General features: G+C 42.7%; 1 protein-coding gene across 1 annotated transcript in view; it reads right to left on the bottom strand.

Moving 5' to 3' along the window:
* Window positions 1–18,373, bottom strand: part of LOC124000482 (heparan sulfate glucosamine 3-O-sulfotransferase 6-like) — a 37,060-nt gene extending 18,687 nt beyond the window's left edge. The window contains exon 1 of the mRNA XM_046306858.1: window positions 17,390–18,373. Coding sequence (XP_046162814.1) covers window positions 17,390–17,958 — 569 coding nt within the window. The 5' untranslated portion in view covers window positions 17,959–18,373. The remainder of the gene's footprint in view (window positions 1–17,389) is intronic.
* Between the last annotated feature and the right edge of the window lie 1,965 nt (window positions 18,374–20,338).

Genomic DNA, 20,338 nt, shown 5'->3' with positions numbered 1-20,338 from the left:
CATCACTGTAAAAGGACTGGTAGAGAGAATAGTACAGACATAGTGGAATCATTGAACAAAATCTGAAATTTATTGATGAAATACAATAAAATCACTCAGGTTTCTTTGAATCAAAGCAAAAATAATTAGCTACAACAAAAGAAAAAAACTACAGTAAAATATCACCTGCAGTGTTCCTCACCTGACTTACTGTAAAACATCACTGCAGTGTTCCTCACCTGACTTACTGTAAAACATCACTGCAGTGTTCCTCACCTGACTTACTGTAAAACATCACTGCAGTGTTCCTCACCTGACTTACTGTAAAACATTACTGCAGTGTTCCTCACCTGACTTACTGTAAAACATCACTGCAGTGTTCCTCACCTGACTTACTATAAAACATCACTGCAGTGTTCCTCACCTGGCTTACTGTAAAACATCACTGCAGTGTTCCTCACCTGACTTACTGTAAAACATCACTGCAGTGTTCCTCACCTGACTTACTGTAAAACATCACTGCAGTGTTCCTCACCTGACTTACTGTAAAACATCACTGCAGTGTTCCTCACCTGACTTACTGTAAAACATCACTGCAGTGTTCCTCACCTGACTTACTGTAAAACATCACTGCAGTGTTCCTCACCTGACTTACTGTAAAACATCACTGCAGTGTTCCTCACCTGGCTTAATGTAAAACATCACTGCAGTGTTCCTCACCTGACTAACTATAAAACATTACTGCAGTGTTCCTCACCTGGCTTACTGTAAAACATCACTGCAGTGTTCCTCACCTGACTTACTGTAAAACATCACTGCAGTGTTCCTCACCTGACTTACTGTAAAACATCACTGTGGTGTTCCTCACCTGGCTTACTGTAAAACATCACTGCAGTGTTCCTCACCTGGCTTACTGTAAAACATCACTGCAGTGTTCCTCACCTGACTTACTGTAAAACATCACTGCAGTGTTCCTCACCTGACTTACTATAAAACATCACTGCAGTGTTCCTCATCTGACTTACTGTAAAACATCACTGCAGTGTTCCTCACCTGGCTTACTGTAAAACATCACTGCAGTGTTCATCACCTGACTTACTGTAAAACATCACTGCAGTGTTCCTCACCTGGCTTACTGTAAAACATCACTGCAGTGTTCCTCAACTTACTTACTGTAAAACATCACTGCAGTGTTCCTCACCTGGCTTACTATAAAACATCACTGCAGTGTTCCTCACCTGACTTACTGTAAAACATCACTGCAGTGTTCCTCACCTGACTTACTGTAAAACATCACTGCAGTGTTCCTCACCTGGCTTACTGTAAAACATCACTGCAGTGTTCCTCACCTGACTTACTGTAAAACATTACTGCAGTGTTCCTCACTTGGCTTACTGTAAAACATCACTGCAGTGTTCCTCACCTGGCTTACTGTAAAACATCACTGCAGTGTTCCTCACCTGGCTTACTGTAAAACATCACTGCAGTGTTCCTCACCTGACTTACTGGAAAACATCACTGCAGTGTTCCTCACCTGGCTTACTGTAAAAAGCAAATCAAAGGATTGATTACTGTACTTCTATATTTCCCTCAACCCTGTCTTGTGGATTTGGCCACAGGTTCTCATCCACATCACAATGGATGTTTTCATTTGCCAAAAAATATGTTGTGAAGAATCTTCAGGCATGGCGAATCCAGGTCTGACACTGGCCTGCCGTGATGTCATTGCATGCGTCATCCATTGCCTGGAGAAGAGTGGCTTGTTCGTGAGGGCGCCTATCATATACCTTCCACCTCCATGTGGAGGAAAATTCCTCAATCGGGTTAAGGGAAGGAGAGTATGGGGGTAAGTACAGGGTGGTAAATTGTGGATGGGCCTGAAACCATGCTTGCACCCATTGAGCATGGTGGAACCTGACATTATCCCACACAATGACATAGGCCATGCCATCAGCTCTACAATATATAGAGTAGAGAGCTTAAGTTGTTGTTCGACCTAACATTAGAATGGGCAAAATGCGTAATCTAAGCAACTTTGGCCATGGTGTGATTGTTGATGCCACACATGTGGTTCCAGCATCTCAGAAACAGCTGCCTTCCTGGGATTTTTACGCACTACAGTCTCTAGAGTTTACAGAGAATGGTGTGATAAACAGAACACATTCAGTGAGGGGCAATTCTGTGGGCAAAAACACCTTGTTAATGAGAGAGGGGGTCCTATCCACTACTAGATAGGTGTACCTAATAAAGTGATATCAAATCTGAAAACATGGACTGGAAAAGTGGTACATGGGACCATAGAAACAGTGTCTAATAAAGAATGATGATGAAATATTACATCCATAGATAATGTAGTCCAATTGGTTCATGTTCCACAGTAATTTGTGTCAATGGATCTCGTTATCCTGAAACATTCATGATCTAAACATGGAATATTGTTTGTTAGTTTCCATACAACTATGCATTTAGATTAATGCAACAGTTACTTATCATTTTGAACAGTTGTATCAATTGATAGTTAGATCATTGTAATGAAATGAATAGACATTTCAGATGTGTGAATTGCATTTGAAATGGTAATACTTTGATGCTAAGTTGTGTCATTTTGAACAGGCAGGTGATTTTAGTCCAATGATCAAATGATCTTAGCTTTATGTGTATTATATCCAAGCAATTGGGAAAAGTGTTAGAGCTTTGAAAAATGTGCATTTTGATCATTGGTTGTGAGTTTTGTGTCTGGAGTTATGAAAAATGACATCAAGGTTCCGAAATTAGTGCCAAAGTGATTGTAAAAAACTAATATTGTTCTAGTTTTAAAGCATTTAAAAGCTATATTTTTAGTTTATTATATTCCAATACAATAAGCGAGATTCACAGGCCATTTGGCGGGTAGCTAAAGCCCTGTTGACGGTGTGCAGCTCTCATGTATTATGAGAGGAAGACAGAAGTTCACACACATTGACATGGCAAAGCAAAGGGCTCAAGAGGAGGCTGTCACAGTGTGTGTGTGTGTGTGTGTGTGTGTGTGTGTGTGTGTGTGTGTGTGTGTGTGTGTGTGTGTGTGTGTGTGTGTGTGTGTGTGTGTGTGTGTGTGTGTGTGTGTGTGTGTGTGTGTGTGTGTGTGTGTGTGTGTGTGTGTGTGTGTGTGTGTGTGTGTGTGTGTGTGTGTGTGTGTGTGTGTGTGTGTGTGTGTGTGTGTGTGTGTGTGTGTGTGTGGACCCAGACGTGACAGTGTGTTGAGTTTCTGCTAACTGAGCATGGCGGGCACAGAGGGGTCAGGTGTGTTACCCTCATGGGGACCCCCAGTCAGTGACACCCAGGTGAGAGGGTTCCAATTGATCCAAATGGATGGGTTCCCACCACCAAACTGTCACTGTCCTCTCTCTGTGACCTAATGTGAATGCAAACAGATTCACTGTCTTTCACACTCTTCGAGATTCAGTGACAATAATTTCATAGCCTGGTCGCAGATCTGTTTGTACTGTCTTGCCAACTCCTATGGTCGCTGGGAGTTGGCAGGACAGCACAGACAGATCTGGGTCCAGGCCTTATGTTTCTCTATATCTGCCATTGTACTGTATATGATAACAATAACTGTTCTGCGATAGGAAAACAATGCACCGTGAAGAAGAAAGGAATAACTCTTGTTTAATCTTATGTTCCTTCCCTGCTTGTCCTATCACCTTGTTTTCACCTTCCATCTTACTTTCACTGGCCCCAAAGTGTTGCGCTGTTAGTCTATTCAGCAGCATCTTCTGACAAAACACTGAATAGCAAGCAATGATTATGATCTTATTACATCCCACATAACTGATGTAGCTGAGCATCACAGAATGGTTCTGGTAACATACGTACCGTAGCTGAGCATCACAGAATGGTTCTGGTAACATGCATACCGTAGCTGAGCACTACAGAATGGTTCTGGTAACATACGTACCGTAGCTGAGCACTACAGAATGGTAACATACGTACCGTAACTGAGCACTACAGAATGGTAACATACGTACTGTAGCTGAGCACTACAGAATGGTAACATACGTACTGTAGCTGAGCACTACAGAATGGTAACATACATACTGTAGCTGAGCACTACAGAATGGTTCTGGTAACATACGTACCGTAGCTGAGCATCACAGAATGGTTCTGGTAACATACGTACCGTAGCTGAGCATCACAGAATCGTTCTGGTAACATACGTACTGTAGCTGAGCACTACAGAATGGTTTTGGTAACATACGTACCGTAGCTGAGCATCACAGAATGGTTCTGGTAACATACGTACCGTAGCTGAGCATCACAGAATGGTTCTGGTAACATACGTACTGTAGCTGAGCATCACAGAATGGTTCTGGTAACATACGTACTGTAGCTGAGCATCACAGAATGGTTCTGGTAACATACGTACTGTAGCTGAGCATCACAGAATGGTTCTGGTAACATACGTACCGTAGCTGAGCACTACAGAATGGTAACATACGTACCGTAACTGAGCACTACAGAATGGTAACATACATACTGTAGCTGAGCACTACAGAATGGTTCTGGTAACATACGTACTGTAGCTGAGCACTACAGAATGGTTCTGGTAACATACGTACCGTAGCTGAGCATCACAGAATGGTTCTGGTAACATACGTACCGTAGCTGAGCATCACAGAATGGTTCTGGTAACATACGTACTGTAGCTGAGCATCACAGAATGGTTCTGGTAACATACGTACTGTAGCTGAGCATCACAGAATGGTTCTGGTAACATACGTACTGTAGCTGAGCACTACAGAATGGTTCTGGTAACATATGTACTGTAGTTGAGCACTACAGAATGGTAACATACGTACTGTAACTGAGCACTACAGAATGGTAACATACGTACTGTAGCTGAGCACTACAGAATGGTAACATACGTACTGTAGCTGAGCACTACAGAATGGTAACATACGTACTGTAGCTGAACACTACAGAATGGTAACATACGTACTGTAGCTGAGCACTACAGAATGGTAACATACGTACTGTAGCTGAGCACTACAGAATGGTAACATACGTACTGTAACTGAGCACTACAGAATGGTAACATACGTACTGTAGCTGAACACTACAGAATGGTAACATACGTACTGTAGCTGAGCACTACAGAATGGTAACATACGTACTGTAGCTGAACACTACAGAATGGTAACATACGTACTGTAGCTGAGCACTACAGAATGATAACATACGTACTGTAGCTGAGCACTACAGAATGGTTCTGGTAACATACTTCCTGTAGCTGAGCATCACAGAATGGTTCTGGTAACATACGTACCGTAGCTGAGCACTACAGAATGGTTCTGGGAACATACGTACCGTAGCTGAGCACTACAGAATGGTTCTGGTAACATACGTACTGTAGCTGAGCATCACAGAATGGTTCTGGTAACATACGTACCGTAGCTGAGCACTACAGAATGGTTCTGGTAACATACATACCGTAGCTGAGCACTACAGAATGGTTCTGGTAACATACGTACTGTAGCTGAGCACTACAGAATGGTTCTGGTAACATACGTACTGTAGCTGAGCACTACAGGATGGTTCTGGTAACATACGTACTGTAGCTGAGCATCACAGAATGGTAACATACGTACTGTAGCTGAACACTACAGAATGGTTCTGGTAACATACATACTGTAGCTGAGCACCACAGGATGGTTCTGGTAACATACGTACTGTAGCTGAGCATCACAGAATGGTAACATACGTACTGTAGCTGAGCATCACAGAATGGTAACATACGTACTGTAGCTGAACACTACAGAATGGTTCTGGTAACATACGTAATGTAGCTGAGCACTACAGAATGGTAACATACGTACTGTAGCTGAGCACTACAGAATGGTAACATACGTACTGTAGCTGAGCACTACAGAATGGTAACATACGTACTGTAGCTGAGCACTACAGAATGGTAACATACGTACCGTAGCTGAGCACTACAGAATGGTAACATACGTACTGTAGCTGAGCACTACAGAATGGTAACATACGTACTGTAGCTGAGCACTACAGAATGGTAACATACATACTGTAGCTGAACACTACAGAATGGTAACATACGTACTGTAGCTGAGTACTACAGAATGGTTCTGGTAACATACGTACTGTAGCTGAGCACTACAGAATGGTAACATACGTACTGTAGCTGAGCACTACAGAATGGTAACATACGTACTGTAGCTGAGCACTACAGAATGGTAACATACGTACTGTAGTTGAGCACTACAGAATGGTAACATACGTACTGTAGCTGAGCACTACAGAATGGTTCTGGTAACATACGTACTGTAACTGAGCACTACAGAATGGTAACATACGTACTGTAGCTGAGCACTACAGAATGGTTCTGGTAACATACGTACTGTAGCTGAGCACTACAGAATGGTTCTGGTAACATACGTACTGTAGCTGAGCATCACAGAATGGTTCTGGTAACATACGTACCGTAGCTGAGCACTACAGAATGGTTCTGGGAACATACGTACCGTAGCTGAGCACTACAGAATGGTTCTGGTAACATACGTACTGTAGCTGAGCATCACAGAATGGTTCTGGTAACATACGTACCGTAGCTGAGCACTACAGAATGGTTCTGGTAACATACATACCGTAGCTGAACACTACAGAATGGTTCTGGTAACATACGTACTGTAGCTGAGCACTACAGAATGGTTCTGGTAACATACGTACTGTAGCTGAGCACTACAGGATGGTTCTGGTAACATACGTACTGTAGCTGAGCATCACAGAATGGTAACATACGTACTGTAGCTGAACACTACAGAATGGTTCTGGTAACATACGTACTGTAGCTGAGCACTACAGGATGGTTCTGGTAACATACGTACTGTAGCTGAGCATCACAGAATGGTAACATACGTACTGTAGCTGAACACTACAGAATGGTTCTGGTAACATACGTACTGTAGCTGAGCACTACAGAATGGTAACATACGTACTGTAGCTGAGCACTACAGAATGGTAACATACGTACCGTAGCTGAGCACTACAGAATGGTAACATACGTACTGTAGCTGAACACTACAGAATGGTAACATACGTACTGTAGCTGAGCACTACAGAATGGTTCTGGTAACATACGTACTGTAGCTGAGCACTACAGAATGGTAACATATGTACTGTAGCTGAGCACTACAGAATGGTAACATACGTACTGTAGCTGAGCACTACAGAATGGTAACATACATACTGTAGCTGAACACTACAGAATGGTTCTGGTAACATACATACTGTAGCTGAGCACTACAGGATGGTTCTGGTAACATACGTACTGTAGCTGAGCATCACAGAATGGTAACATACGTACTGTAGCTGAACACTACAGAATGGTTCTGGTAACATACGTACTGTAGCTGAGCACTACAGAATGGTAACATACGTACTGTAGCTGAGCACTACAGAATGGTAACATACGTACTGTAGCTGAGCACTACAGAATGGTAACATACGTACTGTAGCTGAGCACTACAGAATGGTAACATACGTACCGTAGCTGAGCACTACAGAATGGTAACATACGTACTGTAGCTGAACACTACAGAATGGTAACATACGTACTGTAGCTGAGCACTACAGAATGGTAACATACGTACTGTAGCTGAGCACTACAGAATGGTAACATACGTACTGTAACTGAGCACTACAGAATGGTAACATACGTACTGTAGCTGAACACTACAGAATGGTAACATACGTACTGTAGCTGAGCACTACAGAATGGTAACATACGTACTGTAGCTGAACACTACAGAATGGTAACATACGTACTGTAGCTGAGCACTACAGAATGATAACATACGTACTGTAGCTGAGCACTACAGAATGGTTCTGGTAACATACTTCCTGTAGCTGAGCATCACAGAATGGTTCTGGTAACATACGTACCGTAGCTGAGCACTACAGAATGGTTCTGGGAACATACGTACCGTAGCTGAGCACTACAGAATGGTTCTGGTAACATACGTACTGTAGCTGAGCAACAGAATGGTTCTGGTAACATACGTACCGTAGCTGAGCACTACAGAATGGTTCTGGTAACATACATACCGTAGCTGAGCACTACAGAATGGTTCTGGTAACATACGTACTGTAGCTGAGCACTACAGAATGGTTCTGGTAACATACGTACTGTAGCTGAGCACTACAGGATGGTTCTGGTAACATACGTACTGTAGCTGAGCATCACAGAATGGTAACATACGTACTGTAGCTGAACACTACAGAATGGTTCTGGTAACATACATACTGTAGCTGAGCACCACAGGATGGTTCTGGTAACATACGTACTGTAGCTGAGCATCACAGAATGGTAACATACGTACTGTAGCTGAGCATCACAGAATGGTAACATACGTACTGTAGCTGAACACTACAGAATGGTTCTGGTAACATACGTAATGTAGCTGAGCACTACAGAATGGTAACATACGTACTGTAGCTGAGCACTACAGAATGGTAACATACGTACTGTAGCTGAGCACTACAGAATGGTAACATACGTACTGTAGCTGAGCACTACAGAATGGTAACATACGTACCGTAGCTGAGCACTACAGAATGGTAACATACGTACTGTAGCTGAGCACTACAGAATGGTAACATACGTACTGTAGCTGAGCACTACAGAATGGTAACATACATACTGTAGCTGAACACTACAGAATGGTAACATACGTACTGTAGCTGAGCACTACAGAATGGTTCTGGTAACATACGTACTGTAGCTGAGCACTACAGAATGGTAACATACGTACTGTAGCTGAGCACTACAGAATGGTAACATACGTACTGTAGCTGAGCACTACAGAATGGTAACATACGTACTGTAGTTGAGCACTACAGAATGGTAACATACGTACTGTAGCTGAGCACTACAGAATGGTTCTGGTAACATACGTACTGTAACTGAGCACTACAGAATGGTAACATACGTACTGTAGCTGAGCACTACAGAATGGTTCTGGTAACATACGTACTGTAGCTGAGCACTACAGAATGGTTCTGGTAACATACGTACTGTAGCTGAGCATCACAGAATGGTTCTGGTAACATACGTACCGTAGCTGAGCACTACAGAATGGTTCTGGGAACATACGTACCGTAGCTGAGCACTACAGAATGGTTCTGGTAACATACGTACTGTAGCTGAGCATCACAGAATGGTTCTGGTAACATACGTACCGTAGCTGAGCACTACAGAATGGTTCTGGTAACATACATACCGTAGCTGAACACTACAGAATGGTTCTGGTAACATACGTACTGTAGCTGAGCACTACAGAATGGTTCTGGTAACATACGTACTGTAGCTGAGCACTACAGGATGGTTCTGGTAACATACGTACTGTAGCTGAGCATCACAGAATGGTAACATACGTACTGTAGCTGAACACTACAGAATGGTTCTGGTAACATACGTACTGTAGCTGAGCACTACAGGATGGTTCTGGTAACATACGTACTGTAGCTGAGCATCACAGAATGGTAACATACGTACTGTAGCTGAACACTACAGAATGGTTCTGTTAACATACGTACTGTAGCTGAGCACTACAGAATGGTAACATACGTACTGTAGCTGAGCACTACAGAATGGTAACATACGTACCGTAGCTGAGCACTACAGAATGGTAACATACGTACTGTAGCTGAACACTACAGAATGGTAACATACGTACTGTAGCTGAGCACTACAGAATGGTTCTGGTAACATACGTACTGTAGCTGAGCACTACAGAATGGTAACATATGTACTGTAGCTGAGCACTACAGAATGGTAACATACGTACTGTAGCTGAGCACTACAGAATGGTAACATACATACTGTAGCTGAACACTACAGAATGGTTCTGGTAACATACATACTGTAGCTGAGCACTACAGGATGGTTCTGGTAACATACGTACTGTAGCTGAGCATCACAGAATGGTAACATACGTACTGTAGCTGAACACTACAGAATGGTTCTGGTAACATACGTACTGTAGCTGAGCACTACAGAATGGTAACATACGTACTGTAGCTGAGCACTACAGAATGGTAACATACGTACTGTAGCTGAGCACTACAGAATGGTAACATACGTACTGTAGCTGAGCACTACAGAATGGTAACATACGTACCGTAGCTGAGCACTACAGAATGGTAACATACGTACTGTAGCTGAGCACTACAGAATGGTAACATACGTACTGTAGCTGAGCACTACAGAATGGTAACATACATACTGTAGCTGAACACTACAGAATGGTAACATACGTACTGTAGCTGAGCACTACAGAATGGTTCTGGTAACATACGTACTGTAGCTGAGCACTACAGAATGGTAACATACGTACTGTAGCTGAGCACTACAGAATGGTAACATACGTACTGTAGCTGAGCACTACAGAATGGTAACATACGTACTGTAGTTGAGCACTACAGAATGGTAACATACGTACTGTAGCTGAGCACTACAGAATGGTTCTGGTAACATACGTACTGTAGCTGAGCACTACAGAATGGTAACATACGTACTGTAGCTGAGCACTACAGAATGGTAACATACGTACTGTAGCTGAGCACTACAGAATGGTAACATACGTACCGTAGCTGAGCACTACAGAATGGTAACATACGTACCGTAGCTGAGCAATACAGAATGGTAACATACGTACTGTAGCTGAGCACTACAGAATGGTAACATACGTACTGTAGCTGAGCACAACAGAATGGTAACATACGTACTGTAGCTGAGCACTACAGAATGGTAACATACGTACTGTAGCTGAGCACAACAGAATGGTAACATACGTACCGTAGCTGAGCACTACAGAATGGTAACATACGTATCGTAGCTGAGCACTACTGAATGGTTCTGGTAACATACGTACTGTAACTGAGCACTACAGAATGGTAACATACGTACTGTAGCTGAGCACTACAGAATGGTTCTGGTAACATACGTACTGTAGCTGAGCACTACAGAATGGTTCTGGTAACATACGTACTGTAGCTGAGCATCACAGAATGGTTCTGGTAACATACGTACCGTAGCTGAGCACTACAGAATGGTTCTGGGAACATACGTACCGTAGCTGAGCACTACAGAATGGTTCTGGTAACATACGTACTGTAGCTGAGCATCACAGAATGGTTCTGGTAACATACGTACCGTAGCTGAGCACTACAGAATGGTTCTGGTAACATACATACCGTAGCTGAACACTACAGAATGGTTCTGGTAACATACGTACTGTAGCTGAGCACTACAGAATGGTTCTGGTAACATACGTACTGTAGCTGAGCACTACAGGATGGTTCTGGTAACATACGTACTGTAGCTGAGCATCACAGAATGGTAACATACGTACTGTAGCTGAACACTACAGAATGGTTCTGGTAACATACGTACTGTAGCTGAGCACTACAGGATGGTTCTGGTAACATACGTACTGTAGCTGAGCATCACAGAATGGTAACATACGTACTGTAGCTGAACACTACAGAATGGTTCTGGTAACATACGTACTGTAGCTGAGCACTACAGAATGGTAACATACGTACTGTAGCTGAGCACTACAGAATGGTAACATACGTACCGTAGCTGAGCACTACAGAATGGTAACATACGTACTGTAGCTGAACACTACAGAATGGTAACATACGTACTGTAGCTGAGCACTACAGAATGGTTCTGGTAACATACGTACTGTAGCTGAGCACTACAGAATGGTTCTGGTAACATACGTACTGTAGCTGAGCACTACAGAATGGTAACATATGTACTGTAGCTGAGCACTACAGAATGGTAACATACGTACTGTAGCTGAGCACTACAGAATGGTAACATACATATTGTAGCTGAACACTACAGAATGGTAACATACGTACTGTAGCTGAGCACTACAGAATGGTTCTGGTAACATACGTACTGTAGCTGAGCACTACAGAATGGTAACATACGTACTGTAGCTGAGCACTACAGAATGGTAACATACGTACTGTAGCTGAGCACTACAGAATGGTAACATACGTACCGTAGCTGAGCACTACAGAATGGTAACATACGTACCGTAGCTGAGCACTACAGAATGGTAACATACGTACTGTAGCTGAGCACTACAGAATGGTAACATACGTACTGTAGCTGAGCACAACAGAATGGTAACATACGTACTGTAGCTGAGCACTACAGAATGGTAACATACGTACTGTAGCTGAGCACAACAGAATGGTAACATACGTACCGTAGCTGAGCACTACAGAATGGTAACATACGTACCGTAGCTGAGCACTACAGAATGGTTCTGGTAACATACGTACTGTAGCTGAACACTACAGAATGGTTCTGGTAACATACGTACTGTAGCTGAGCACAACAGAATGGTAACATACGTACCGTAGCTGAGCACTACAGAATGGTAACATACGTACTGTAGCTGAGCACTACAGAATGGTAACATACGTACTGTAGCTGAGCACTACAGAATGGTTCTGGTAACATACGTACTGTAGCTGAACACTACAGAATGGTTCTGGTAACATACGTACTGTAGCTGAACACTACAGAATGGTTCTGGTAACATACGTACTGTAGCTGAGCATAACAGAATGGTTCTGGTAACATACGTACTGTAGCTGAACACTACAGAATGGTTCTGGTAACATACGTACTATAGTGGTGTGGGGGCTGTGCTTTGGCAAAGTGGGTGGGGTTATATCCTTCCTGTTTGGCCCTGTCCGGGGGTGTCCTCGGATGGGGCCACAGTGTCTCCTGACCCCTCCTGTCTCAGCCTCCAGTATTTATGCTGCAGTAGTTTGTGTCGGGGGGCTAGGGTCAGTTTGTTATATCTGGAGTACTTCTCCTGTCCCATTCGGTGTCCTGTGTGAATCTAAGTGTGCGTTCTCTAATTCTCTCCTTCTTTCTTTCTCTCTCTCGGAGGACCTGAGCCCTAGGACCATGCCCCAGGACTACCTGACATGATGACTCCTTGCTGTCCCCAGTCCACCTGGCCATGCTGCTGCTCCAGTTTCAACTGACCTGAGCCCTAGGACCATGCCCCAGGACTACCTGACATGATGACTCCTTGCTGTCCCCAGTCCACCTGGCCATGCTGCTGCTCCAGTTTCAACTGTTCTGCCTTACTATTATTTGACCATGCTGGTCATTTATGAACATTTGAACATCTTGGCCATGTTCTGTTATAATCTCCACCCGGCACAGCCAGAAGAGGACTGGCCACTCCACATAGCCTGGTTCCTCTCTAGGTTTCTTCCTAGGTTTTGGCCTTTCTAGGGAGTTTTTCCTAGCCACCGTGCTTCTACACCTGCATTGCTTGCTGTTTGGGGTTTTAGGCTGGGTTTCTGTACAGCACTTTGAGATATCAGCTGATGTACGAAGGGCTATATAAATAAATGTGATTTGATTTGATTTGATACGTACCGTAGCTGAACACTACAGAATGGTAACATACGTACTGTAGCTGAGCACTACAGAATGGTAACATACGTACTGTAGCTGAGCACTACAGAATGGTAACATACGTACCGTAGCTGAGCACTACAGAATGGTAACATACGTACTGTAGCTGAGCACTACGGAATGGTAACATACGTACTGTAGCTGAACACTACAGAATGGTAACATACGTACTGTAGTGTTTGTATAATTTCATCAACTGTCTGTTCAAACAATGTGTTGCTCATGACATCACTTATGTGACTGAACACTGTTTCTAGTTGCCGTGGCCACATCTGCATGTGATTGTGATGGTGTTGTGCCTGCTACAGCCCCGGCAATTAAAACACACATAGTACCACACTACCCTGCCTCCTGGAAACCACTACTGTCACAGATATTATACATAAACACTTCATCTCCTTCATCTGCCACTCTTAATGAACAGAGAGAGAGAGAGAGAGAGAGAGGGAGAGAGGGAGAGAGAGAGAGAGAAATGGAGAGGGAGAGAGAGGGGGGGGGGGGGTACCAGCAGCATGCTACAATGATCAGTGGCAGAAGTGTTTCCATGTGTTCGTATGTTTTAAGTTTAAATGCTGCTGCAAAGATTAAGAAAAAATTATTAAAATATTAAATTACAGATGAGAATTTCACTTTATTTTTCAAACTCGAACTATCTGTCAAATTCTCTCCCACTTCATCTTCCTCCATGTTGTTTCTATATGAGAGAAAGGCTTATCTACAATAGCCTGATCCTAGATCAGTATGTTCTGTAGCTACAATAGCCTGATCCGATATCAGTATGTGCTGTATGTAGCCCAATCCTCTGACTATCATTGTCATCCTAAACATGTCAAACACAGTCAGAGGAATCGGCCAAACTAAAGAACGTGGAGCCTTTTCACACTTACTACACTTTTCATCAAAATACCGTCAGCTACAGTACATGTATTACTCAAATATAAACTGACATACTTGCAGTGGTGGGAAAAGTACCAAATTGTCATACTTGATTAAAAGAAAGATACCTTAATAGAAAATGACCTAAATAAAAGTGAAATTCACCCAGTAAAATACTACTTGTGTCACGCCCTGACCTTAGAGAGCCTTTTTATTCTCTATTTGGTTAGGTCAGGTTGTGACTTGGGTGGGCAAATCTATGTTTCTATTTCTTTGTTGGCCTAATATGGTTCCCAATCAGAGGCAGCTGTTTATTGTTGTCTCTGATTTGGGATCATACTTAGGAAGCCATTTTTCCCACCTTAGATTGTGGGATCTTGGTTTTTGTATAGTTACTGTGTAGCCTGCAGAACATTACGGTTGTTTAAATATATATATATATATATATATATATTGGTGTTCATCAAATAAAGAAAGATGGACGCTTACCACGGTGCACCTTGGTCTACTCATTTCGACGAATATGACAACTTGAGTATAAGTCCAAAAGTATTTGGTTTTAAATATACTTAAGTATCAAAATTAGTAATTGCTAAAATATACTTAAGCATCAAAAGTAAAAGTATACAATTCCTTACATAAAGCAAACCAGATGGCACAATTTTCTTGTTTTTTAGTCAGGGGCAAACTCCAACACTCAGACATCATTTACAAATGAAGCATGTGCATTTAGTGAATCTGCCAAATCGAAGGCAGTAGGGATGACCAGTGATGTTCTCTTGATAAGTGTGTGAATTTAACAATTTTTCTGTCCTGCAAAGCATTCAAAATGTAATGAGTATTTTTGGATGTCAGGGGAAATATGGAATATTTTCTTTAGGAATGTAGTGAAGTAAAAGTAAAAGTTGTCAAAAATATTAATAGTAAAGTACATATATATTTTTAAAACATAGTCGTAGTACTTTAAAGCATTTTTACTGAAATACTTTTACAACACTGCGTACTTGCTATATTTCGAGCACATGACACGCTCCCAACAGTTGTCCCCCTTGAAGCAGGGCAGTGTGAACAGAATTGTCTTGTTGAGCCAACACTCCTACAGTATAATTCCACGCATTTCACTGTTGGATTCCACGCATGTGACAGATAAAAATGTATTTGATTTAAATGGTAATAGCAGAGCAATGTTTTTGAAACAGCTGAAATGTGTAGACATTTTCCTAATATTTGAAACTTGTTTTATTGAGTTTTTACCTGAAATTGCTGTGACAGCCTGAAATAGTTTTCCTGGGGCCCAGAGTTTTTCCTGAGCAAACTTCAGGCCCTAGTTGTAGTAATAAATCAGCTGTAAACAAAATATTTATATGGGTTATGATGGGACCAGATCATTTTTCTAATCAGGTCATACGGTTTTTAAAAGAAAACTTCTGGACAAACTCCTTACCCTGGGGAGGATGAAAACATCAAAACCCTATTCATAAAATGTCTCAGAGTAGGAGTGCTGATCTACGATCAGTTTAGCTTTTTAGATCATAATGAATAATATTACATGGATAGAGGGAACACGGTCCTAGATCAGCGCTTCTAGGCGCGGTCAAACAGTCTTTCTCCTCAGCTATGACATTCTCCAGCAGGATCCTCCAGTCCAGACATCTGAAGGTAATCAGAACCTCCAGCCTTCTCTAGCTTCATAGGCCTGCAGTAAGGCAGGTAAAGGGCCATCAACATCCATATCCCTGCAATAGGGTTGCTAGAGCCATAATTACACCCTAATTACAGCTATGGTCAGCTGAGTCATCTATTACCAGCAGATCCCATCACCTCCAAAGTAGCTACAGTGCCTGGGTGGAGATTTCTCCTGTATATGCCAAGACATTATATGTTTCAGCCTGTATCACACTGTGGCTGTATTCACTCTTGGCAAAATCCAAAATCAAACTACTGCAAAGAAATATGTATCTTCTATTGAGACCAATTCCTGCTGTATGTGAAGTATAGACAATGAGTTAGGCCTGCTTATTGATTCCACCCTCTTTACCTACAAAGATGAGACTGTAACATTTAAGTTAACATTTAACATTTTAGTCATTTAGCAGATGCTCTTATCCATAGCGACTTACAGTTAAACTTACAATACCGTAGCTAGGTGGGACAACCACATATCTCAGTCATAGTAAGTACATTATTCCTCAATAAATCAGCAAGGTCAGAGCTAGTAAGGAGGAAAAAGTCAGGTTAAAGCCTATGATCATTCAAGAGGACATGGGCTTTAAATGGGAGTGCACCATTCCATTCCAATAGAATAGACATGGATTGTATGTTAATATGGGAAGTCATGTTGAACTGAAGAAATGGTGTTTAAAACACTGTCATGAGGATTAACAACACCTCAGGGACTTATAACCTCTTCATCTACATCAAGTCAGGCAGGGTTGTATTGACACATACACACGCTCACACACACACACACACACACACACACACACACACACACACACACACACACACACACACACACACACACACACACACACACACACACACACACACACACACACACACACACACACACACACACACACACACACACACACACACACACACACACACACACAGTACTTGATATCTGACTGTCAATGTGCAAATATCTATGTATGTTATTGACAAGACCTTCAGCAGAGTTCTTCACAGGGGAATAGCTTCCCCAGGGGAGAACAGTGCTCCTCATCTACCTGTCATCTCCATTCATCATCCTACAGTGGCTGAGGTGTCATCTTTCTCCAAGGCTCAACATGCAGCTTCAACTGAAACTGTTGTGAACAGTACAAATAATACTAAATGATATGTTAGATGTTTGTATTGCAAAATATTTGATATATATGAAAAGCAGCCCCGGTCCCCAATTCACAGATTCGATTCAAGATATCGCAATATCAGAGTAGGCTAGAATGTTTTTACTGGCGCTGATAAACACTCCATGGACATTGTAAAGTAGCAGAATATGTACCTTACCTGTACCACTCAAGTCCTTTCTCGTAGAACCTGTCGAAAAAGTGAGGTTCTGCTCCGACAGCTCTCACGTCCGGATGAATCCGTAGGAACTCCAGCAGAGCGCGCGTTCCGCCTTTCTTCACACCGATTATGATGGCTTGTGGGAACTTCTTACTCTCAAATGTGTTGGACACCGGGATGCCGTGAGCAGCCAGATTTTCCTTGGTGCTCTCCGGTATTTCTTGTGGGAGCAGTCCGCCTTCAACCCACTGTAGCTTGGCGACCTGTTCGTCTGCACGGTGGAGCGCGGCGCCGGTTGAAGTGTCTGTCCTGTTCCAGGGAGTCGGTGCGCCCGGCTGGTGAGGATAGAGTCGAGCTGACGGTCGCAAGTTGTCGTACGTACTGTCCGATATATCATAGTCTCTGTTTACAGTGTGATGGTCGAACATCTGTCTCGGCGCGGAGTCACATAATCCGGTAAAACAGTAGAAGAAATAGGTGAAAATCACGACCATGGTAAAACACACGGATACTTTGGACAGCGCCTTTCCAAAGTTGAGCCTTGTTCTACAGCCCACACTACATCCCATGAGTCGCTGTCCTGTTCGGTGAGCAAGGAGCAAAATGTTGTCAGCATACTGCTTTTCCTTACGTTGAGTAGCCTAACTGTTCTCTATAAACCTATTTCCTGAATGCTGAAAAGTGTAGCAGTTTCATAATCATAACACCCCAAAATTGGAGCATTTTGTCGTCGAACTTATCAAGATTATCCTCATACCGTTGTCACGCATCATTACACAAGACAGAAAACGGGTCTTTAACCTTTTTAAACAAGCATTTGTCATTCTGCATGGCTCAATACTTCAATTTTCATTGAGTAATGATTCCACTGCCTTGCTGTGCGCTCAAGTCAGCTCTGGTGATCTCCCATGCACTGTTTCCCCTCTCCTTCAAAGATTGCTGACACACCCAACAATCTCTACCCTTCCCTTCTCCAGCAATGGACAACATGACGTTTAGCAGCATTCAATGGTGTAAGCTATTGTCAACTACTGGTTCTTTATTCTACTGTACTTGTTATACACCTCTCTTCATCCTTCCAGACCTGGGTGTGTAACAAGCATACATTTGAATCAATCTACAGCCCACAGAAAATAATACCATCACAATTTAACATGGTGTATCAACTTTTAAAATCAAAAAGGCAATGTATTTTTATGGTAAATGCTGACTCAGGAAAAGGACCAAAAACGGATAACAACCTTTCCGCCTTTGAACCTCATGATAGATGAAACGTTCCTCTTATGAATGAGAAAGGCCCTCAGGACATCCATCCAAACCCTTGTACTTTATCTGCACCTTGAGACTCCTTGTCATAAGAACAAGTGGTGCGGCAGTCCTTTCATATCTACTGACACAAGTCTCACAACAAAGACTTGAAAAGCAGAGCCCTGCCCCAAACTCCTTCCCAAGCATACCTGTTGTAGATACAGTGTTATGGTTTGATGTAACCTAGTAGGACACAAGTGTAAAGGGATAAGAATATGTACATAAAGATATATGAACGAGTGATGGTACAGAACGGCATAGGCAAGATGCAGTAGATGGTATCAAGTACAGTATATACATATGAGATGAGTAATGTAGGGTATGTAAACGTATAAAAGTGGCATTGTTTAAAGTGGCTGGTGATACATGTATTACATAAAGATGACAAGATGCAGTAGATGGTATAGAGTACAGTGTGAGATGAGTAATGTAGGGTATGTAAACATTATATTAAGAGGCATTGTTTAAAGTGGCTAGTGATATATTTTTAAAATGAATTTTTCCATTATTAAAGTGGCTAGAATTGAGTCAGTATGTTGGCAGCAGCCACTCAATGTTAGTGGTGGCTGTTTAACAGTCTGATGGCCTTGAAATATAAGCTATTTTTCAGTCTCTCGGTCCCTTCTTTGATGCACCTGTACTGAGGTATATGTGTGTGTGTGCACATGCATTTGTGTGTGTGTGTCAGGTTCTTTGAACCTGACCAATATCAGCATTTCCAGTTTGAATCAACTGGATGAGAGATCATCTGTCTGGGAACCACATGCACACAGACACCCCCCTGGGGGAAGAAGCTTTGGTACAAGACAAGAGAACTGACAGAGAGAGGGGGGGAAGAAAGCAGGGTGAAGTAGAGAGAGAGAGGCAGAGAAGGTGTGAGAAAGAGCGAGAGAAGGAGAGAGGGGGAGACAAGGGGGTAGAGGGAGAGATGCCAAGAGAATGGAGGGCGAGAGGGTAGCAAGAGGGGATGGAGAGAGAGAGAGAGAGAGGGAGAGGTGGCAAGGTAATAAAGGGAGAGGGAGGATAGCAATAGAGAGGAGGAGAAAAGGTGTAAGGTGTATAAAGGCATCAGCATGCTTCAGTTCAGCTTCAGCTAGGTGAAGTCAGCTAGCCCAAGTAAGCTAGGTGAAGTCAGCTAGCCCAAGTCAGCTAGGTGAAGTCAGCTAGCCCAAGTCAGCTAGGTGAAGTCAACTAGCCCAAGTCAGCTAGGTGAAGTCAGCTAGCCCAAGTCAGCTAGGTGAAGTCAGCTAGCCCAAGTCAGCTAGCCCAAGTCAGCTAGGTGAAGTCAGCTAGCCTAAGTCAGCTATGTGAAATCAGCTAGCCCAAGTTAGCTAGATGAAGTCAGCTAGCCCAAGTCAACTAGGTGAAGTCAGCTAGCCCAAGTCAGCTAGGTGAAGTCAGCTAGCCCAAGTCAGCTAGCCCAAGTCAGCTAGGTTAAGTCAGCTGGCCCAAGTCAGCTAGGTGAAGTCAGCTAGCCCAAGTCAGCTAGGTGAAGTGAGAAAGCTGAAATCAGCTAGTTGAAAGTATTTGCTAAAATAAACTGAAGTAAAAATGTTAATAACATTTTAATAAAATAAATAAAAATAATATATATGCACAAACTCTTCTGAACTGTTTTGGCTGGGAAGCATGCAGACGCCT

This window comes from Oncorhynchus gorbuscha, linkage group LG16, assembly GCF_021184085.1.
Source record: "Oncorhynchus gorbuscha isolate QuinsamMale2020 ecotype Even-year linkage group LG16, OgorEven_v1.0, whole genome shotgun sequence".
Classification (NCBI taxonomy): domain Eukaryota; kingdom Metazoa; phylum Chordata; class Actinopteri; order Salmoniformes; family Salmonidae; genus Oncorhynchus; species Oncorhynchus gorbuscha.
Note: the sequence above shows the minus strand (reverse complement) of the source record. Positions and strands in the feature narration are given on the sequence as shown.